Consider the following 24566-nt stretch of genomic DNA (forward strand, 5'->3'; position numbering starts at 1 on the left):
CCTCCCCGCCGCCGGCCTCTTCTCCCGACTTCGGGGGTCTTGTCCCCCTCTTCGGTTCTTCTGCCGGGCCACCGCGCCTTCTTGTAGCTCTTTTACAGGCGGTGGCCCGGTCTTCTGTCGCCGCTGTCGCTGTCGCCGCCTTCCGTTCTTGTTCTTCTTCTTGTTCTTCTTCTTCTTCTCCAGGCGATGTTGACACGTCGCTCCCTCCGGCCGGAATGCCAGAGCCGCGCTGTGCGGTCACTTATATAGTGACAATGGGGCGGGGTCACATGGTATATGTCACATGGGTTGGTCACATGGGTTGATGTCACATGGGGACTATGACATCGTAAGGGGGCGGGGTCACCATGTGACCAACCCATGTGACATATACCATGTGACACCGCCCCATTGTCACTATATAAGTGGCAGCGGAGCGTGTCCCTGGCATTCCGGCCGGAGGGAGCGACGTGTCAACTTTGCCTGGAGAAGAAGAAGAAGAACAAGAAGAAGAACAAGAACGGAAGGCGGCGACAGCGGCGACAGAAGACCGGGCCACCGCCTGTAAAAGAGCTACAAGAAGGCGCGGTGGCCCGGCAGAAGAACCGAAGGCGGCGACAGAAGAACGGAAGGCAGCGGCGACAGAAGACCGGGCCACCGCCTGTAAAAGAGCTACAAGAAGGCGCGGTGGCCCGGCAGAAGAACCGAAGAGGGGGACAAGACCCCCGAAGTCGGGAGAAGAGGCCGGCGGCGGGGAGGAAGAAAGCCGGACTCCTCCGCTAGTAAAAGAGCTACACACACATAGCGGAGGAGTCCGGCGAGAAGACCCCCGAAGACGGAAGACCCCCGGAGCTGTGCAATAAAATATTTTTTACCCTGTGTTGTGTTTTTTTTTGTACTTTATTTCACAGGTGAATGGGTAGGGGTACATTGTACCCCATACTCATTCACATAGGGTGGGGGGCCGGTATCCGGGGGCCCCCTTCTTAAAGGGGGCTCCCGGATTCCGATAAGCCCCCCGCCCGCAGACCCCGACAACCAACGGCCAGGGTTGTCGGGAAGAGGCCCTTGTCCTCATCAACATGGGGACAAGGTGCTTTGGGGTGGGGGGGCCGCGCGGCCCCCCCTTCCCCAAGGCACCCCCCATGTTGAGGGCACGCGGCCTGGTACGGCTCAGGAGGGGGGGCGCGCTCGCTCGCCCCCCTTTCCTGGCCGGCCGGGTAGCGTGCTCGGACAAGGGTCTGGTGTGGACTTTGGGGTTCCCCTTTAAGCCCATTCCAGGCGGCGGAGCCCGCGACGTCTCCTTCGCGGGCCCCGCCTACCTGTACACGCGCTCGAAATGGGCGGATTTGCCTCCGCCTTACGTGGGCGAGTCCGTTCATTTCAAAAGTTGAGCGGACTGTTTGGCAAACAGTTCGTTGAAACAGTCCGCTCGTGTGTGGGCAAGTCCGCTCATGCAAATTTTGAGCGGACTGTTTGCCGAAACTGTTTGACGAACAAGGTTGGGCAAACAGTCCGCGCGTGTGTACGCGGCCTGACTTTACCCTTCTCCAGTGTTTGAAAATTCATTGCAAGAGCTACTACACAAGAATGTTCTTGCTAGTGTTAACATTTTAAAATGGCAGTAATAGCTACAAGGAAGCAAAGTAAAACTATGTAACATCCTATTTATTTTTTTAAGATTGGAAACCCAAAGACAGGCAAAAAGGCTGTGTTTTTGGAGTGTGGCATTCATGCCAGAGAGTGGATATCTCCAGCTTTCTGCCAGTGGTTTGTGAATGAGGTAACCATTATTTTATTTCTATGTATTTTGTTTTTAGCTAAACTCTATTTTAGAAAAGCAGTAAAATGTATTCAGTTGGTTTAAAGTTTAATTCCAGCAATAAAAAAAAAGGTGAAATACTTATCTGCAAAAAAGGTTTGAAATTCTGTTCATTTCAGTTGGTAATATTCATTTTCATGATTGACATAGAGAGCAAGGGAAAATAATCAGTTCTAGTCGTCAAATATTATAGGTATGCCATATTTTTATTAGTTTATTTAAACATTTCAACAGCTTACTGATGATGCTATTTTACTGTAAAATGTCCATGTAATAATTCCTAGCAGGGGTTTCCTAAAACCATAACCACTTTCCGGCCGCCATATAGCAAAATGACAGCGGCAAAGTGGTTTCAATATCCTGACCGGACATCATATGACGTTGCCAGGATATTAAGCCACTGCACACCCCCGGGGCGCGCATCGCGGTGATCATTGTTGCGGTGTGTCAGTCTGACACACCGCAACACCGATCTAGGTACGGAGTCTCTGACGGAGACTCTTTAGCACGTGATCACCCATGTCCAATCACGGCTCATCACGATGTAAACAGGAAGAGCCGTTGATTGGCTTTTCCTCACCCGCGTCTGTCAGACGCGAGTAGAGGAGAGCAGATCGGCTGCTCCTCTGACAGGGAGGTCTGCGCTGATTGATTATCACCCACAATGGACCACCAGGGACGCCACTAGGACCACCAGGGATGTCACCACCTGGTATGCCACCCTAAACCATCAGGGATGCCAATCAGTGCCCACAATGGATGCCAATCAGTGCCTAAAATGGATGCCAATCAGTGCCCACCATGAGCATCACTGATTGGCAGGCCTTTATTGTTTGGCACTGATTGGCATCCATCAGTACCATACATTACAGTACATCAGTGCCACCTATCAGTGCCCATCCATGCCCATTCGTGCCACCTATCAGTGCCCATCTGTGCCACCTATCAGTGCCCATCCGTGCCACCTATCAGTGTCCATCAGTGCCACTTATGTGTACCCATCAGTGCTGTATATCAGTGCCACCTATCAGTGCCCCATCAGTGCTGCCTATCAGTGCCCATCAATGCCACCTCATCAGTGCCCTCTCATCGGTGCCCATCAGTGCTGCCTTATCAGTGCCCGTCAGTGCAGCCTCATCAGTGCCCATCAGTGAAGGAGAAAACTTACTTATTTACGAAGTTTTGTAGCCAAAACAAAAAAAACAAAAAATTTTTTAAAATTTTCTGTCTTTTTTTATTTGTTTAGCAGAAAATAAAAATCCCAGAGATGATCGAAGAAAACCAAAAGAAAGCTCTATTTGTGGGAACAAAATTATAAAAATTTAGTTTGGCACAGTGTAGCATGACCACGCAATTGTCATTCAAAGTGCTACAGTGATGAAAGCTGAAAATTGGTCTGGGTTCCTCCAGAATTAAAATGATTGAGAAAGGCTGCTCTAGACCAGTGTTTCTCAGCTTCATTTCTCAAGGCACCCCAACAGGTCATGTTTTCAGGCATTCCATTATTTTGCACAGGTGATTTGATCAGTTTCACTGCCTTAGTATTTACCACAGCTGTTTCATCTAAGGGAAATCCTGAAAACATGACCTGTTGGGGCGCCTTGAGGACTGGAGTTGAGAAACACTGCTTTAGACTGTCCCTTCTCCAAAGGGAACCTGTTCCTACGCTTAGCCTAACTCACAAGCAGGTCTCTATCCCTACCTACATTCCATCCAGGGGTCCCAGACTGACCCAGCAGGTAGGGCGTCATGGGGCCCTGGGCAAAGTAGTGCACTTGGGCCCCTACCAGCCTGCTCCAAATGTACACACCTACTCTTGAGAATTAAAGTAGAAATAGCTGATACAATTAAAAACATATATTTATTAGCACTTTCAATAAAATTGTAAACAATAAGAAAACATGCCATGAATTGAAGACTAAATGAACACAAGGGGTAGAGTACAGAGGGAAGGAAGAGGGGCGAAGTATAAGGGGGGGTTCAGGAGGGCAAGATACTGGGATCAGGAGAGCAAAGTACAGGTTCCGGGACCCTGGTCATCTTGGGAAACTTACTAAAAAATGTGACTGTCCCAGCAGATCTGGGACAGTTGGCAAGTATGATGTAGAGCAAGATTATCATGGGGCCTCCATGCACCTGGGGCCCCTGGACAATGCCCAAGGGTGCCCATGCATTAAGAAAGCCCTGCCAGCAGGGCTTTATAAAGTATCCCTCTGTCTGAGAATACTGCCATAATCTCGGGAGAACTCATTGTCCACTGAGGCACAGGCTCCCTCAAGATGACGCCTCGAGTCCATGGCAGAGGACATACTGGTACCATGCCTATGTTTTCCCTGGCAAAACTATTTCCTGGTGCCTCCATGGCAGCATACATGTGATAGAGCTCCGCCTCTACTCCGCCTTCAGGACTAGTGAATAGCATAAATTAACCACCTCAATACAGTGCACTACACCCCCTTCCTGACCAGCCCAATTTTCAGCTTTCAGCACTCTCACAGTTTGAATGACAATTACTCAGTCATGCAACACTGTACCCATATGAAACTTGCATCCTTTTTTCCACACAAATAGAGCTTTCTTTTTGTGGTATTTAATCACTAGTGGATTTTTTTTTTTTTGTGCTATAAGTAAAATAAAACGTACATTTTGTGAAAAAAATGCCTTTTTCTTTGTTTCTGTCATAAATTTTTGCTAATTAGTAATTTTTCTTCATACATTTTGGCCAAAATGTATACCCATATTAGTGTATATTATTTGGTCTTTGTGAAAGTTATAGAGTCTACAAACTATGGTGACAATCACTGAAATCTGATCAGGCCTTCAGTACATCAGGTGTATCTCATTTCTTGAGACACTAACAAGTCAGGAAAGTACAAATACCCCCAAATGACCCCTTTTTACAAAGTAGACATTCCAAGGTATTAAGTAAGTAGCATGGTGAGTTTTATTATTATTTTTTTTTACAAAATTGTCATATTATCAGGTTATTTCTCACACACAGCATATGCATACAACAAATGACACCCCAAAATGCATTCTGCTACTCTTCCCGAGTATGGCGATACCACATGTGTGAGACTTTTTAACAGCCTGGCCACATACAGAGCACCAACATTGAAGTAGTACCTTCAGGCGTTCTACGAGCAAAAATGACGCATCTCATTTCTCAACCACCTACAGTGGTGTGAAAAAGTGTTTGCCCCCTTCCTCATTTCCTGTTCCTTTGCATGTTTGTCACACTTAAGTGTTTCGGAACATCAAACCAATTTAAACAATAGTCAAGGACAACACAAGTAAACACAAAATGCAATTTGTAAATGAAGGTGTTTATTATTAAAGGTGAAAAAAAATCCAAACCATCATGGCCCTGTGTGAAAAAGTGATTGCCCCCTAAACCTAATAACTGGTTGGGCCAACCTTAGCAGCAACAACTGCAACCAAGCGTTTGCGATAACGTGCAATGAGGCTTTTACAGCGTCCTGGAGGAATTTTGGCCCACTCATCTTTGCAGAATTGTCCTAATTCAGTTACATTAGAGGGTTTTCGAGCATGAACGGCCTTTTTAAGGTCATACCACAACATCTCAATAGGATTCAGGTCAGGACTTTGGCTAGGCCACTCCAAAGTCTTCATTTTGTTTTTCTTCAGCCATTCGGTGGTGGACTTGCTGGTGTGTTTAGGATCATTGTCCTGCTGCAGAACCCAAGTTCGTTTCAGCTTGAGTACACGAACAGATGGTCGGACATTCTCCTTCAGGATCTCTTGGTAGACAGCAGAATTCATAGTTCCTTTTATCACGGCAAGTCTTCCAGGTCCTGAAGCAGCAAAACAGCCCCAGACCATCACACTACCACCACCATATTTTACTGTTGGTATAATGTTCTTTTTATGAAATGCAGTGTTCCTTCTACGCCTGATATTCTTGGACACACACCTTCCAAAGAGTTCCACTTTTGTCTCATTGGTCCACAGAATGTTGTCCCAAAAGTCTTGGGGATCATCAAGATGTGTTGTGGAGAAATTGAGACGAGCTTTGATGTTCTTTTTGCTCAGCAGTGGTTTTCTCCTTGGAACTCTGCCATGCAGGCCATTTTTGCCCAGTCTTTTCCTGATGGTGGAGGCATGAACGCTGACCTTAACTGAGGCAAGTGAGGCCTGCAGTTCCTTGGACGTTGTTGTGGGGTCTTTTGTGACCTCTTGGATGAGTCGTCGCTGCGCTCTTGGGGTAATTTTGGGCGGCCGGCCACTCCTGGGAAGGTTCACCACTGTTCCATGTCTTCGCCATTTGTGGATAATGGCTCTCACTGTGGTTCGCTGGATTCCCAAAGCTTTGGAAATGGCTTTATAACCCTTTCCAGACTGATAGATCTCAATTACTTTCTTTCTCAATTGTTCCTGAATTTCTTTGGGTCTCGGCATGATGTGTAGCTTTTAAGGATCTTCTGGTGGACCTTACTGTGTCAAGCAGCTCCTATTTAAGTGATGCCTTGATTGTGAACAGGTGTGGCAATAATCAGGCCTGGGTGTGGCTAGAGAAATTGAACTCAGGTGTGGACAACCACAGTTATAGTATGTTTTAACAAGGGGGGGCAATCACTTTTTCACACAGGGCCATGATGGTTTGGATTTTTTTTCACCTTTAATAATAAACACCTTCATTTACAAATTGCATTTTGTGTTTACTTGTGTTGTTCTTGACTATTGTTTAAATTGGTTTGATGTTCCGAAACACTTAATTGTGACAAACATGCAAAGGAACAGGAAATGAGGAAGGGGGCAAACACTTTTTCACACCACTGTATTACACATTTGAAGGCCCTGGAGTACAAGGACAATGGAATTTCCCATAAAATGACCCCATTTTGGAAAGCAAACACCCCAACGTATAATCTATGAGGCATGGGCTCCAAATAGGTACTCGGGTACTCTGATGGGCTGCCGATAGGTACTCTGGTACTCTGATGGCCTGGTGACAGGTACCTGAGTACTCTGATGGCCTGGTGACAGGTACTCGGGTACTCTGATGGCCTGGTGACAGGTACCCGGGTACTCTGATGGCCTGGTGACAGGTACTTGGGTACTCTGATGGCCTGGTGACTGGTATTTGGGTACTCTGAAGGGCGTGATAGGTACTCAGGTACTCATATGGACTGTGACAGGTACTCAGATGAACTGTGACAGGTACTGGGGTACTCTGATGAACTGGGACAGGTACTCAGGTACTCAGATGGGCTGTGACAGGTACTCAGGTACTCTGATGGGCTGTGACGGATACTCGGGTACTCTGATGGGCTGTGACAGGTACTTGGGTACTTTGATGGGCTGTGACAGGTACTCGGGTACTCGGATGAACCGTGACATGTACTCGTGTACTCTGATGGACCGTGACAGGTACTTGGGTACTCTGATGGACGTGACAGGTACTCGGGTACTCTGATGGACCGTGACAGGTACTTGGGTACTCTGATGGACCGTGACAGGTACTCGGGTACTCTGATGTGCCGTGACAGGAACTCGAGTACTCCGATGGATTGTGACAGGTACTCGGGTACTCTGATGGGCTGTGACAGGTACTCGGGTACTCTGATGGACTGTGACAGGTACTTGGGTACTCTGATGGGCTGTGACAGGTACTCAGGTAGTCTGATGGACTGTGACAGGTACTTGGGTACTCTGATGGACTGTTACAGGTACTCGGGTACTCTGATGGACTGTGACAGGTACTCGGGTACTCTGATGGACTGTGACAGGTACTCTGATGGACTGTGAGTGACAGGTACTATGAGGGGTGGTGACAGGTCCTCTTTATTGGGGGGGGGGGCAATCAGTGTGATTGGTGTACACTGTAAGCGGTAATGAGATGTTACCGCAATCTCCTCCTCACACACGATCGGTGTTGGAGGAGGGTGTTTATTTATAAATACATTTTTCTAAATATGAAATTAATGGTGGATAACTAAATAAAATATCTATTTCTTATCTTATCCTCTCTGAAGAGTATCTTTGGGAATCTTTCCCGTTTGTTGTTTATGTTAGTACTCCTTTGCCTCCATCAGAAAAAACAGCTAAACCTGATACTGAACCATCTGGTTTCAATTCCTCCCTGGTTCAACCCTTTGTACAAGCAGTAAGGAGCACCATTGCCTGGGAAGACCCGAAAGAACCTCCTCAAAAATCAAAATCAAAAACCTATTTCCCATTCCTCAAAAGAAAGAAAATCTTCTTCCCATTATTGGGGGAGATCAGGGAGATCATAGAGGATGAGTGGAACAAAACCGACAAAAAGTTTTCTCTAACCCGTTTAACCAAACTGTATCCTCTGGCAGACTCGGATACTCAGTCCTTAAGCTCAATGCCAATGGTTGATGCGGCTGTAGTGCGTCTGGCGAAAAATGTAACGTTGCCAATGGAGGATTCAACGTCTTTCAAGGATCCCCTAGATAGACGTATTGATCTAGAACTCAAAAGGGGCAGCTTGCACACCAGCCATTGCGCTGACATCTGTTTTCAATGCCATCAGGTCTTGGAAAATGTTGAGACAGCCCTGCACCAAGATGTTCCTAAAGAGGACATAATCAAAGCTCTGGAAGAGCTTAAGTTGGAGGCAGATTTAGTAGGAGAAGCTGCGATTGACTCAATCCGTTGTTCGGCCGATTCAATGCTGCATTTGGTTATGGCAAAGCGGGCCTTATGGCTAAAACCTTGGAGAGACGATCTAGCATCAAAGCAGAATTAGTGCAAGATTCCCTTTGATGGAAAATCTTTGTTTGGCGAGAAACTCGACAAAGCAATCTCCAGAGTAACAGGGGGCAAATCTGGCTTACTTCCTCAGGACAGGAAGGTGCGGAGAACAAAGACCTATTTATCCCGATTCCGGCAATCAAATTCTAGAGACTTCAGGCAGTCTTGCCCCTTTAGGACAACAAGAAATTGTGGAGAGGCACCCAGACTTCTTTTTTGGGAGCTAGAAAAAACAAGTCCCTCACCGCTCGCCAGGAGGGGACAAAGTCTTTTTGACATCAAAGGGGCGGAGACGCCCTCAGTGGAAGCCCAGTTAAAAAAAATTACCTATCTGGGCCTCCCAGTGTCAAGATCCATGGGTCCTATCAATGATCGGGTACGGTCACTTCTGGACTTTCTCTCAGCAGCCTCCTCACACGTCCTTCAAAGAAACACAGTTACTGGCTTCCCCAGAGAAAGCACTGGCCTCAAACCAATTTTTGTAGTCTCTGCAGCGTCAAGGGCAGCAATACCTGTTCCCCCATTGGATCGATTTACAGGTTTTATTCAACCCTATTCCTGGCAACAAAAAAAACAGGCGATTGGAGACCTGTAATAGATCTTAAAAAACGAAATCGATGCATGCATGCATACCTCTAGTTCCATGGTCTCACTGGCACCGGAGACACTTCCAGACGGGATTCTTAATACAATGGAATCTTTCTCAGACAATCCGTTTAACAACGCTAATGAGCAGGAGTCTACATTGGTGGAAATATCCAGAGAATTTATCCCGGGCCCATCATTTGGGTTTGCACTCATGGACCACAATTACTTCAGATGAGAGTGGCCAGGGGTGGGGTGTCCATTGCAGAGAATTCCGGATTCAGGGAAGATGGTCCTTTCCCACCAGAGGGATAGTGTCCAACATCCTAGAAATGAGGACAGCATTTCTAGCCTTAACCTCTTTTGCATCTCAGGTAAAGGGACAGAGAGTACGTCTGCATTTGAACAACAAGGCTGCAGTCTCGTACCTTCAGAAACAAGGGGGCACCCACAGCAAGACACTTCTGAGGGAAGTGGAACCTGTAATGCTTTGGGCACTGAGGAACCTGGTAGACCTCAGGGCAATATATCTCCCAGGCAAGATGAACACGGAGGCAGATGTCTTATCGAGGAGGTTTGGGGACAACAACAAGTGGTTTCTCCATCCCCATATGTTCATCCAGATCTCCAATCTATGGCAGACCCCACAGGTGGATCTGTTTGCTACACTGGAGAATTGCAAAATCAGGAGATTCTTCTCTCACCTTCCACATCCACAAGCGGAGGGAGTAGATTCGCTATCTTTTCCTTGGACCTTCGAGACAGCTTACGCCTTTCCTCCTCGCCCAATCATATTGAGGTTTCTCCTCAGACTCCTGAGCGAACCAGTCTAAGTGCCGGCAGTGCTACCCTATTGGCCGAAGAGACCTTGGTTTCCTCTAACCATGCAACTCAGTGAGGAACCTCCGATTAGAATTCCTCCCTTCCCTTCTTGTTGACCCAGGGCAGGCTGGACCATCCAGACTCAAAGAAGCTGGATCTTCCTGTATGGAAGTTGAAAGCAGGAGGTTTTTATCGTTAGGCTTTTCCCAAGAGGTCATATCCACCCTGTTGAAAGCCAGAAAACCTGCAACCAACACAATTTATGCAAGGATTTGGGACAAGTTCTTATCCTATGCCACAGGAAAAGGATTTGATCCTATCTCTCCTTCCACTGCTGATGTTCTGAATTTTCTGCAAACTGGTCTTGGTTTGGGGCTCAGCCAGAGTTCCCTCAAGGTACAAGTGTCCGCAATTTCTGCAGAAACTAACACCAGGTGGGCAGAAGACCCTCTAGTGGTTACGTTCCTCAGGGGAGTATTGAAGATGCGTCCTCCATCCAGACATTCCTTCCCAAAGTGGGATCTTCCTCTAATATTGGAAGTCCTATAAACTCATCTGTTTGTGCCGGTTGAAGTCTCAATTTGGAACCTAACTTTAAAAACAACTTTTCTGTTGCCTATTACATCCGGCAGGAGGATTTTGGAACTCCACTCCCTGGGCGTGGGGGATGAACATATATCCTTTTTCCCAGATAGGGTAGAATTTCGCCCTCTAAGAGGATTCACACCCAAGGTCACCTCAACGGCAAACCTATCAGAACCATGGGAATTACCAGTTTTCATGGACTCAGAATCAAGCTCCTGTCATGAGTTAGACATATCCAAAGTCCTCAGGGCCTATTTGGAAGCCACAGCAAGTTTTTAGGAACTCTGAAAGATTATTCATCATCCCATGGGGCAAGAATAGAGCAAAGGAAGCTTCTACTAGAACCTTGGCATCCTGGGTTGTCAAACTAATTCAGAAAGCATACAGAGTAAATAACTTGGAACCTCTGGCTCCAGTGAATGCTCATTCAACAAGAGCTGTATCACCTTCTTGGGCAGCGAGGGCAAATGTTTCTTTGGAAACAGCATGCAGGGCCAACACTTGGTCTTCTCGACATATTCCTTAAACACTATTGTGTTGATTCCGGAGCTCTTACCACTGTAGAGTTCGGGAGAAGAGAACTTTGTGCTGCTATGTCTGTTTCTGATTAAAAATTTCCATTAAAGTATTAAACCCACCTGTGTGAGCTAGTTATTTATCACATGTATGCTGCCATGGAGGCACCAGGAAAATGGAAAATTGTATCATACTTACAGTAATTTTCCTTTCCTGGTGCCAATCCACGGCAACATACGATCCCACCCTTGGTACTCTATATTACAAAGAATGTTGGGGGAGGGACAATGCCCTGTACTTTATGCTATTCACTAGTCCTGAAGGCGGAGTAGAGGCGGAGCTCTATCACATGTATGCTGCCATGAATTGGCACCAGGAAAAGAAAATTACTGTAAGTATGATACAATTTTCAGTTTTCAGTTAAGGAACTTAGGACATATGAGGTCATATAATGATAGAAAGTAAGAACTGCACAAGCAACAAACTTCATTAGAATTAAACAAAGTAAAATGAACACCCTGTTACAAGCTATAAACCCAATACTTTATTATTTTACAGAAAACAACTCATGAGATAAGTAAAGCTTGTAATAAGACTCTTCTGTTGACTTTTCTTCCTAAAAGTACTAGTTGCCCGGCTATCATTTTGATTCTTCAGGTTCAACATCTTCTGAGTCCCTGAACAGCTAAAATTCTGACTTTTCTCTGACTTTCATTTGTTGCATGCTTCTCCTGGGTCTGTTACACAGGGGCATTGAAGCCATTTAAAGTATTTGTTCAGGTCAGGAATAGCTACCTCTTAAAGCGGAGGTCCACCCTAAAGTGGACCTTCCGCTCATCGGAACCCTCCCCCCCTCCGGCGCTACAATTGGCACCTTTCAGGGGGGGAGGGGGGAGCAGATACCTGTACAGTACAGGTATCTGCACCCACTTCCGGGATAGCTCTCTGCGGAAAGGGGCGTAGATTACGCCCCTTTCCGCAAGTGCCCCGCTGCCTGCTGGGAAAACACACAGATCCCAGAGGCAGTGGGGACCGTCCTTATTGCGCAGCGCGGCTCGCGCATGCGCAGTAGGGAACCGGGAAATGAAGCCGAAAGGCTCCATTTCCTGATTCCCATACCCAAGATGGCGGCGGCAGCACCCGAGAGACGATCTACAGATCGGCTTCGGGTGCCGACACCGCGGGCGCGCTGGACAGGTATGTGTCACTATTTTAAAAGTCAGCAGCTGCAGTATTTGTAGCTGCTGGCTTTTAAAAAAAAAAAAACGCGGAGTCCCAGCGGACTCCCGCTTTAACTTGACAGATCTGATCTATAAAAAAGAAAAGAACATGTATAGAAGCTTTTCACAAGAGCGTGATGTATTAGAGAGGCAGGGAGAAAAATGCTCCTACAAAATACACCACATTACTCAATAGTGGAAGCTCTGGAGGCAGGATCCTTTCCATTAGGACTCTCTACTTTGAGTTTAATGACGAGAGTGTGGGACACAGCGAAGGCCATATTAAAATACAGAGGATTAAATGAGTATACCCCCTTATGGAAGAATAGCAAATTGGGAGAACTGCAGAAGATGGGGACAGTAAGAGAATGGGAGAGATGTGGAATAAAATTTATCACTCAGCTATACCAAGATGGTGCCCTGAAAACCTTTCAGGAACTGAGAGATTATTTTGCTCTACCAAATAAATCCTTCTATAAGTATTTGCAGGTCAAGCACGCACTAGAGGAGCAGTTTAGAGGGAGGACCAAAGAATGAAGCGCAATCCCAGTTCTTCAAAAAATAATTAATGCAGAAACAGGAAAAGGTTTAATTTCAAAAATATACCCACATATAAACAAGGGGAGAATGGGAGGGATAGAGATCCCTATGTACAAGAGGAAGTGGGAAAAAGATGTGGGAGATATCTCCAAAATACAATGGAATCGAATTCTTGAACTGGCTCCGTTAGTATCACTCTCTCCCTCTCAGAGGATGTCACATCTGTTGTTATTATATAGAACCTATTATACTCCTCGTAAACTTTTTCAATTTGGCCGATGGCCGGATGCAAGCTGCCCCCGGTGCGGGGACATGGAGGGAGACATGATTCACATGTTTTGGAGATGCCCGAAGTTGATCCGCTACTGGACGGAGGTGACAGGAACCATTGATGGGGTGTTTGGAACCTCCACCAGGATGGAGGCAAAGTATTGTCTCCTGGGATTAGTTGAAAGTTGAAGGAGTTGGAAACCCAGGAAGCAGCAAGACGGTGGTTCTGAGATGCCTATTTCAGGCAAGTAAACTGATTGCCCTAAGATGGTTGTCGGTGTCGCCTCAGTCCGGCAGAGAATGGATAAATAGCATGAATGTGGTAATTCTTAAAGAGAAAGCGTTATATATAAAACAAGGGACTTTAAAGAAATATGACAAGATGTGGAAACCTTGGTGGGAAGCCAGAGGGATTGATATGTGAATAATAATAGTGTGAAAAATAAATATTTTAAGGATGAAAAGTGACCCAATAAGAATTAAAGTATGAGGGCAAATGAAGAGGGTGGAAGTGTGCGAGAATGGGGATGAGAGGGAAGTGTGATAGAGTGGAAATCTAGATTACATGGAACATCAGCTAGGATGGCCCTCATGATACCAATCCCCTCTTAGGCCACCCAAGATATGAACCATCCTTTTTTATATTTTTATCTGATAAGGTGATGGGAGGGGGGGGGGGACTGAGGGGATGTTCAATTTTGATGTATTTTGTAAACAAAATAAATATCTTAATAAAGAAATAAAGTTTAAAAAAAAAAAGAGATTACCAAAATTCCCAGAATGATTTGTGATAATTTGTTTTGTTATGGTGCATATTATCATTTTTGTGACTTAGCACTTTATTATATAACTTAATACATGCATTACTAATTACATAATAACAAGCTGTATGTGTCATTTCTCAATAGGCAATTTACACATATGGAAAAGATAAAGCTATGACTAAGCTCTTGGATAACCTCATATTCCATGTTTTGCCTGTATTTAATATTGATGGCTATATCTTTACCTGGACAAGTGTAAGTATTTTGGTTTAGAGTCATAGGCAGGGGTGGACTGACCATTTGGACACTCGGGCACTGCCCGAGGGCCCCATGCCACTAAGGGGCCCCATCAGGGTTGCCAGCCTCAATAAAACCAGGGACAGTATGTCAAAATCTGTGTTTATTTTTAAATCCCAAGATTATAGCTTCCCCGCCTCTCCAGTACCTTTTCAGTGTGTGTATGTGTATTCTGTGTGTGTGTACTGTATGTGTGTGTGTATACTGTGTGGCCCCATAATCTATTGCCCGGGGGCCCCATATTCTCCTATTGCCCGGGGGCCCCATAATCTCCAATTGCCCGGGGGCCCCATGAGTTGTCAGTCCGCCTCTGGTCATAGGTTCTCAAAGTAGAACTATAGGCAAAACTTTATTTTTATTTTGGATAGACTAAGGGAGGGTTATAACCCCTTTCATATTTGTTTTTCGCCATCTGTGTCCCATTGTGGAGATTTCCATTCCCTTCCTGTCCCATAACCAAACAGGAAGTGAGAGGAAATCTCTGCATATTAAGGGAATTCCTTGGGATCCCCCAGGTCACCAGAACTGGTGTCCCCAGTTTGAAGATTTCTGGGGACAGCCCAACATTTGAGATTTTCTTTTACTTTCACTTTCAATGATAATGGTAAACAGGACAAATAGAGAGGGTGAATCTCCTTAACAGGGGCACTGACATCAATAAACCCTGACAAGCATGCTAAGCTTCCTGTACTCTAGCCAAAAGTTTTGCCTTTAGTTACACTTTAACCACTTTCAGGCCAGACCATTTTGCTGGCTTAAGACCAGACCACTTTTTGCGATTCGGCACTGCGTCGCTTTAACTGACAATTGCGCGGTTGTGCGACGTGGCTCCCAAACAAAATTAACGTCCTTTTTTTCCCACAAATAGAGCTTTCTTTTGATGGTATTTGATCACCTCTGCGGTTTTTATTTTTTGCACTTTAAACAAAAATAGAGTGACAATTTTGAAAAAAACGCATTATTTTTTACTTAATGCTATAATAAATATCCCCAAAAACATATAAAAAACATTTTTTCCTCAGTTTAGGCCAATACATATTCTTCTACATATTTTTGGTAAAAAAAATTGGTTTTGCGCAAAATTTATTGCATTTACAAAATAGGGGATAGTTTTATGGGCTTTTTTATTATTATTTTTTTTTTTTTACTAGTAATGGCGGCGATCAGTGATTTTGATTGTGACTGTGACATTATGGCGGACACATTGGAAAATTTTGACACTTTTTGGGACCATTGTCATTTATACAGCAATCGGTGCTATACAAATGCACTCATTCCTGTGTAAATGACACTGGCAGTGAAGGGGTTAACCAGGGGGTGGCAGTGTAGGGGTTAAGTGTGTCCTAGGGGCGTGTTACTAACTGTGGGGGGCTGGGCTGTGTGTTAGTGAACACTGATCTCTGCTCTAATCACATGGAGCAGAGACCAGTGTTACTTGTTGCTAGGCAGAACGGGGAGATGCTGTTTACATCGGCATCTCCCCGTTCAGCCTCCCCATGAGACGATCACGGGTATCCCCGCGGCGATTGAGTCTGCAGGACCCGCGTCCAGACTCACGGGGTTCCTGACCGGCACGTGGCAAATACAAATGGACGTACCTGTATGCCAATTTGACTGCCTGTGCCATTCTACTGACGTACATCGTCGTGTGCCGTTCGGGAAGTGGTTAAAGAGACTCTGTTACTAGATAAAAATAGTTTAGCAAAAAAGTCAGCCCATAGCCTGCTTCTCCAGTCTTTACTAAACGGTTAGTTCACCTTCAATAGCTTTTGCCAAAAATGACCCTGTGCACTACAGCGTCAATATTCCTTTTTTATGCTGTCCTGCAGATGGCAGATGATGCACTGTAGAATGTGTAGCCCTGGAAACTCACAAACAACAACTCAGCTTGCTCCCTACCCACACATTCGCAGTCCACTCTTTTTCAATCTCACAGAGTGCTGAGTGCTGAGCTGCAGGAGAGAGAGAGAGTGGAATGCACATGAATGGGTAGGGAACAAAGCCATTTACTAATTTATAAGTTTCTGGGGTCATGCATCTAATGCTCACTATGTCCTGCTATCTGTAGAACAGAGTGGTGGGAAATTAATTAAGTAGCTTAGATAATACGAATTCATTCACAAAACAGAGAACTGCATATTGATATACTGATTATGCTGTAATGCATAGGGGTGTTTTTGGTAAAAGTCATTAAAGGTGAACTAACACTTTAAAAAGCTATGCTGGCTGTAAAATCATCTATGTCCAACATGGGCATGGTCACTCTCTTAGCTATGGTTCTATCCAAAACCCGAGAGTTTGCATTCCAGCCTCCTAATGTAAACAAAGAACAGGTACATCACGTTTACAGTAGAACCTTGAAAAGCTTGTAAAGCCCCATACACACTATCATATTTTCTGCTGATATTTTCCTTCAGATTTACCAAACCTTAGGAGTTTCAATGTGAATGCAATCAGGCAGGTCCTTACACTACATGGTTTTGGTAAATCTGAAGACAAAAATCAGCAGAAAATCTGATAGTGTGTATGGGGCTTAAGGGGACAGAACAAAGTGAGACAAAGCTGCTAAGAATCCAACCAAAAGTGACATTGTTATGAACTTTGAGAATATATTGCTCCATACTGCCTGCAGCTACAGAGGTCAGTAAGGGGTGTTCTAACATCCATATACTGGTTGAACATGAACAGGTTAACTTTTCAATGGTGTTATGATACAAAACATTTTTTTTTTAATTCTAGGATCGGTTGTGGAGAAAGAATCGTGCCCCAACTCCGAATGAAAAGTGTTTTGGCGTTGACCTCAACAGGAATTTCAATGCTTCATGGACAGGTGGGTTCTCTTTAACCACTTCGCACCCGCGCTATAGACAAAAGATGGCTACAGCGTGGACGCTAACTGCGGGGAGGGCGTCCCTGGATGTCTTCCTGTTTACTTCCGTAATGCGTGCTCCTGTGTGCGTGCATCGGGATGCTCTTTGCTGGCCGTGTCCCTTGGACACAGCCAGTCACAGATCGCTGTAAATGGCCAATCACAGTAGTCGTTTACAGCACAATCGGCATGTCCAATGGGAGATGATCTCATATGTAAACATATGAGATCATCTCTCATCGCTGGCTCTCCCTCCTCACACAGAGATAGCGTGTGAGGAGGGAGAGATGAACCGCTTAGTCAGATGCAGCAGTTAGTGGAAAAAAAAATAAAGAAAATAAAAAACGAAAATAAAGTGCCCATCTGTCCCCACTGCCATCTGTCCTCACTGCCACCTGTCAATGCCATCTGCCCCCAGTGCCACCTGTCATCAGTGCCATCTGTCCCCAGTGCCCCCTGTCATCAGTGCTATCTGTCCCCAGTGCCATCTGTCCCCAGTGCCATCTGTTGTCAGTGCCACGTATAAGTGCCATCTGTCATCAGTGCCACGTATAAGTGCCATCTGTCATTAGTGCCACATGTCTTCAGTGCCACATAGTGCCAGCTGTCATCAGTGCCATGTATTAGTGCCATGTGTCATTGTTTCCACGTATTAGTGTCATGTGTCATCAGTGCCACGTATTAGTGCCACGTGTCATCAGTACCACGTATAAGTGCTATATGTCATCAGTGCCACATATTAGTGCCATCTGTCATCAGTGTCACGTGTCATCAGTGCCACGTATTAGTGGCATCTGTCATCAGTGCCACATCAGTGTCACATGTCATTGTCCTGGTGCTCCAGGGCTTTCAAAAGTGTAATAGGTAATCAACAATTTAGATGTGTAATTTATGCTCCTAGAACACGTGATGGTGCTCCCTGCATGTTTGGCCTCTCTATGTGGCTAGGCTGTGGAAAATTCCCACACATGTGGTATCGTAATACTCAGGAGGAGTAGGAGAATTTATTTTGGGGCATCATTTGTGGTATACACATGCCAAGTAAGAGAAATAACCTATTACAATGACAATATTGTGGGGGGAAAAAATCTTCATTTTGCAAAGAATTGTGGGAAAAAATTACAACATCAAAAAGCTCCCCATGCCTTTTACTAAATACCTTGGAATGTCTACTTTCAAAAAAGGGGGGGTATTTGTACTTTCCTGGCTTGTTCGGGTCTCAAGAAATGAGTTTGGCCACCAGTACATCAGATGTGATCAATTTTGTATGATTTGCACCACAACTTGTAGACTCTCTAACTTTCACAAAGACCAAATAATATCCACTAATTTGGGTTATTTTTACCAAAGATATGTAGCAGTATAAATTGTGGCCAAAATTTATGAAGAAAAAGTAATAATTTGCAAAATTTTATCACAGAATCAAAGAAAAATGCGTTGTTTTTTTTCAAAATTTTCAGTCTTTTTTCATTTATAGCGCAAAAAATTAAAAACCCAGAGGTGATCAAATACCACCAAATGAAAGCTCTATTTGTGAGAAAAAAAGGCCAAAAAATTCATCTGGGTACAGTATTACATGACAGAGTAATTATAAATAAAGTACTAGTGCGCACAACCTGAAAAGAACAACCCTAATCAGTCAAATTAAAATAACTATAATAGTACAGGAAGCTGGCAACATAAATAATGATCTCTGCACTATCTATTAAATGTAAGAAAGTTATGTAGCGCTACCTATTTAAAACAAGACTAATAAAAATAATACAAATAGTGAACCTCTTAATTCATGAATCAGTGAAAAAATCTAAAAATTATACATACATGTACATCACAATGAAAAGTGCAACAATATTATGCTGACCAGGCATGTACTGGCCATAGGGACTATAGGGAGTTTCCCGGTGGGCCGATTGCTCTGTGGGCCGGTTTCAGTGACAGCCAGTGGCATCGTTGGGGGGGACTTTTGAGGCTATAGCCCCTGAATCTGGGGCCCATAGCCCCAAGTCAGTCCAGGAGTCCCCAACCACAGGGTCCCGGCCCACTACCTGCCCTCTTTCTGGTGACCCTGATGTAAGGAGGGGCTCTCTGGGGACCCTGATGTAAGGAGGGGCTCTCTGGGGACCCTGATGTAAGCCAGGGGCTCTCTGGGGAACCTGATATAAGAGAGAGGTTCTCTGTGGACCCCGGATGTAAGGGGGGGCTCTGTGGGGACCCGGATGTAATGGGTTGGCTCTCTAGGGACCCTGATGTAAGGCGGATGATCTCTGGGGACTCTGATGTAAGAGGGGCTCTCAGGGGACCCTGATGTAAGGGGAAGGCTATATGGGGACCCTGATGTAAGGGGAGGCTCTCTGGGGACCCCGATGTAAGGGGGGTTCTCTAGGGGCTTTTTTGCGCAATTGCATACAGTTTATATACTGTTTTTTGCGTGTTTGCAAAATTAAAGTGGGCAGGTCTGGATGAAGTCCAGGGCCAAATTTTTGTCCCAGTCCAGCCCTGATGCTGACTAAAGTGCAAAAAAACTAATAACATGCAATATAGATCCACAATCATGGAATGTGCAAATTACACAAAATAAGTGACAATATCACAGTGCAAATGAGCAATAAGAAGTCCATCAAAACTCCAGTGTTCCAAAGTATTCAGTGCTGATCAATGGATCGATTCTTATCAGTAACAGTTCAAAGTAAATCATGCAGTGTTTAAAACGTGCAAGCAGACTCCGCAATTATCACACTCCACCTTCAGTGCTCTAGTGCACCCCCATTTCCCCCAGCCTCTCACCTCAATTCAAAACCCCTTGGGGTCAGAAGCGCTTATAAGGAATGATGCTGGCTTTTCTTCAAATCACCCGTTTATCCAAAAATTCCAAGCATAGTACACCAAATCGAGGAGAAAGGAAAGGGGGACTCTCATGTGCAGTATTCCAAAATGATTTAATAAATAATAAAATCCACACTTACATTTAAATGAACAATCTCGCGCTTGTAAACAGTGAATCTTCCGGTCTCGGCCGTGACCGGAAGTGACGAACAAGACACCTGGCTCCTCCCTGACGCATTGCGTCACAGGCACGTGTCACGTGTCTGTGACGCAAGCGCATCAGGGAGGAGTCAGGTGTCTTGTTCGCCACTTTAACCACTTTCAGACCGGACCAATTTGCTGGTCAAAGACCAGACCACTTTTTGCGATTTGGCACTGCGTCGCTTTAACTGACAATTGCGCGGTCGTGCGACGTGTCTCCCAAACAAAATTGACGTCCTTTTTTTCCCACAAATAGAGCTTTCTTTTGGTGGTATTTGATCACCCCTGCAGTTTTTATTTTTTGCGCTATAAACAAAAATAGAGCGACAATTTTGAAAAAAAACGCATTATTTTTTACTTTTTGTTATAATAAATATCCCCCAAAAATATATAAAAAAACATTTTTTTCCCACAGTTTAGGCCGATACGTATTCTTCTACATATTTTTGGTAAAAAAAATTGCAATAAGTGATTATTGATTGGTTTGCGCAAAAGTTATAGCGTTTACAAAATAGGGATAGTTTTATAGCATTTTTATTAATAATTTTTTATTATTTTTTTTTTACTAGTAAGGGCGGCGATCAGCGATTTTTATTGTGACTGCGACATTGTGGGGGACCCATCGGACATTTTTGACACATTTTTGGGACCATTGTCATTTATACAGTAATCACTGCTATATAAATGCAGTGATTCCTGTGTAAATGACACTGGCAGTGAAGGGGTTAACCAGTGGGTGGCAGTGTAGGGGTTAAGTGTTCCTAAGGGTGTGTTACTAACTGTGGGGGGTTGGGCTTTCATTTAGTGAACACTGATCTCTGCTCCAATCACATGGAGCAGAGATCAGCGTCACTAGTTGCTAGGCAGAATGGAGAAATGTTGTTTACAACGGCACTTCTCCATTCGGCCGCTCCGTGAGACGATCGCGGGGATGCCCGCGGCGATCGAGTCCGCGGGTCCCGCGACCAGACTCACGGGGGTCCCGACCAGCGCGGCGGCACGCTCCCGATGGCAGGGCGGCAAATTTAAAGGGACGTACATGTACGCCCATTTGCCTGCCCGTGCCATTCTGTCGACGTACATCGTCGTGCGCTGGTCAGCAAGTGGTTAAACACTGCATGATTTACTTTGAACTGTCACTGATAAGAATCGATCCATTGATCAGCACTGAATACTTTGGAACACTGGAGTTGTGATGGACTTCTTATTGCTCATTTGCACTGTGATATTGTCACTTATTTTGTGTAATTTGCACATTCCATGATTGTGGATCTATATTGCACGTTATAAGTTTTTTTGCACTTTAGTCAGCATAATATTGTTGCACTTTTCATTGTGATGTACATGTATGTATAATTTTTAGATTTTTTCACTGATTCATCAATTAAGAGGTTCACTATTTGTATTATTTTTATTAGTCTTGTTTTAAATAGGTAGCGCTACATAACTTTCTTACATGACTGAGTAATTGTCATTCAAAATGTGAGAGCACCGAAAGTTGAAAATTGGTCTGGGCAGGAGGGGGGTTTAAGTGCCCAGTAGGCAAGTGGTTAATGCAAACAACTTATAACTCTTTCCATAGTGAAAAGGATGACATAGAAATGTCTGCTGAAAGAGCATCCCAGATAAACTTTTTTGAATTTTGGGCAAACTAAAGCAGGTTTTATGCTGTTTGTGTCTCCATGGGGGAGACTTCTGTTTCTGTTCCAGTGGCAACATTGTCAAAGAAGTGTAGGAATTCTCCTTCACAGACACAAACAGTAATGTACAGCTTACAAACTTTTTGCCTTTTATAATTCCCCAAAATGATTTTTTTACTGTTATCATATTGATTTCTCTGACTTCCTGTTCAATTGATAAAACTGCCATTGAGACAAGAAATCAGGGGAAATCTCCACTGCTGACACATGAATAAAAACTGGCAAGGTTCCATTTTTTTATCACATCACAAAATGTCTGCTCATTGCCTTTGTCTTTCTATCCAGTCATTTAAAGGAGTACTTTAAATAGAAACATGTAATAGAGAAATGTGCTTCTTTTAGATGACGGAATTTATGGTGATCCATGCTTTGACGTTTATTCTGGAACTGGCCCAGAGTCTGCACCAGAGACTAAAGCAGTTACTGCACATATTCGTGAACACCTTTCTATTATGAAGGCGTACATCAGTTTCCATGCTTTCTCACAGTTGCTCATGTATCCCTATGGATATACAAAGGAATTGGCACCAGATCATGAGGAACTGGTAGGTTCATTTTCATGCATCATATATAATGAAAATATTGGGATTACTACATTTATTACCTTAAATTGGCAATGTTTATATTATTCGTTTATTCAATATAGTTAAAAAAAAATTTTATTTTATTACATTTATACAGCTGGACAAGTGTTTTGTTATAAAAGTTTATATTATTTGACAAATGAACCATCATAAGTTGCATTTTGATTGACTGTCAAGGTTTATCCAATTTATCCTCTGTCATACTATATACAGAATCTTTTTTTTTCTTCTGTAGAACAAGATAGCAAAATCTGCAGTGAATTCCTTGAACAGCCTTTATAACACCAGCTACAAATATGGACCTATTGCCACTACAATATGTAAGTTTTACAAAGGGTAAAAGGACATAGAAATGAAGCTTCCCAAGACCCATAAGTGATGAGGTAGCGATGATGTAGACTTAAGCCCCATACACACTATCAGATTTTCTGCTGATTTTTCCCTTCAGATTTACCAAAACCATATAATATGAGGTCAAACCTTAGGAGTTTCAATGTGTATGCAATCAGGCAGGCCGTTGCACTACATGGTTTTGCTAAATCTGAAGACAAAAATCAGCAGAAAATCTGATAGTGTGTATGGGTCTTAACACTCCCTCTAGCCTTGTTCAATCATAGAAAAGTAGATTACATATCACCAGTAAACCAAATTGTCCCTTTAATCGGCTCTGTCCCAAAAATGTAATTGCTAATATACAGTATGTGATCCTGCAAAGAAGGTGGTATATACGTGTACTGCTACCCATGCTATGCTTTTCTGGGGACCTTACAATGAAGCTGCTTTGCTCCAACTTTATTATAAAGTTACCATTAAAATCAATGTTCAACATTTCAGGGCTACACAGGGTCCCCTTCCTTAGGTAGACAGTAAACACCAATCCATCCAGCTAAAAATCCACTATATGACAGAGACCCACCCCCAAATCATCACATAATTTTTCGTTCACATTCTAACAAAAATTTTCATCCGCCATGCTCAAATTAATCGTATACAGTCCAATCAGATGTATAGTCACAACAAAATATGCAAAGTCTTAGTATAATATGGTAAATAGAAAAATTAGCATTATTATGAGCATGGGCACCTTCGTTCGGCATGAACAGAATCTGTGCATCAAAAAAATGCAAAAGCATTGAGACATTAATCACATCCCCGATTGGATTTTTAAGCAATGTACCCTTCTACAGTGTATACTCTGACTATTTTACTGTTGATGAGGTTTCCTCAGTTTCTGTATTGTTAAATCAGGGCATGGGACAGCAGTAAAATCCTGGCAAAAGTTCTAACCTTTCCCCACTCTATCCAAAACTTATAAGCTATACATTTCCTTTTTTTTTAATCTGCCCTTCGATAACTTCTAGAAATTGCAGATCTTTCTCACAAGCTGTAAGTTTTAATATGATCCCAATATGCAGCCCGCCACTAATTTATATGCATTGCTCAAATATTTGGCAGATTACAGATGTCAGTTCTAAAATAGCCCCATCATGTGTGTATGTACTGTATATATGTAAAATTTGTATTTGCAGACCCAGCTTTTGGCGCATCACTTGATTGGATATATGATGAAGGAATTAAATACTCTTTTGTTTTTGAACTGCGCGATGATGGACACTATGGTTTTCTTCTTCCTGAACATGAAATTGAACCAACCTGCAGAGAGACCATGCTAGCTGTGAAACAAATTGCCAGCTATCTTATTGATCTGGATACTTAGAAAAGATATATCACTGTCTATTTTTCTTAACTTACTCAATTAAAGTTTTTTTATTTGCATTAAGCATTTTTTACAATTATATGTAAGAAATCAGCACACTTCTCTTTTTATTGATCTCAAACAATTGTAAAATACAGTAAGCTTGCAGAAATCCAGTGCATGATATATTCAGAATACAATGTTGTATTTTAGACATTCAGCATAATAAAATAAAAGTATACACTTTGACAGTCTGAGTTATCATTTATGTTTATTTTAATCGTTTAAAATACATGTACCGTAGGTAACAATGCTCTGCTCTATAAGCGTTATGGTCAACTCATCATGTTGCTAGAGTAAAATGAGATTCACATTCATAAATCCCATACTTTATGAACTGTAAGAGGGCAGTTCCTTGTTCCATAAAAAAAAATTTCATATGTAGTATGATGTGGTTGAAAATTTTTGAACATAAACATTTTCAACTGAGATACACTAGAGGGGGGTGGGCAGGGCTGTCTTTTTGCATGGGCAAGGGGCCCATGCAAAAAG

At 43.6% G+C, this 24566-nt stretch overlaps 1 protein-coding gene across 1 annotated transcript in view; it reads left to right on the forward strand.

Annotated features, from left to right (window-relative positions):
- Positions 1–24263, forward strand: part of LOC143988580 (mast cell carboxypeptidase A-like) — a 41861-nt gene extending 17598 nt beyond the window's left edge. Inside the window, exons 6-11 of the mRNA XM_077488254.1 lie at positions 1661–1762; positions 13989–14099; positions 16881–16971; positions 22077–22279; positions 22554–22638; positions 23848–24263. Coding sequence (XP_077344380.1) covers positions 1661–1762; positions 13989–14099; positions 16881–16971; positions 22077–22279; positions 22554–22638; positions 23848–24035 — 780 coding nt within the window. The 3' untranslated portion in view covers positions 24036–24263. The remainder of the gene's footprint in view (positions 1–1660; positions 1763–13988; positions 14100–16880; positions 16972–22076; positions 22280–22553; positions 22639–23847) is intronic.
- Positions 24264–24566: the final 303 nt, after the last annotated feature.

This window comes from Lithobates pipiens, unplaced genomic scaffold (genome assembly GCF_037356315.1).
Source record: "Lithobates pipiens isolate NorthernLeopardFrog02 unplaced genomic scaffold, aLitPip1_a1.2 Scaffold_18, whole genome shotgun sequence".
NCBI classification, from domain to species: Eukaryota; Metazoa; Chordata; class Amphibia; order Anura; family Ranidae; genus Lithobates; species Lithobates pipiens.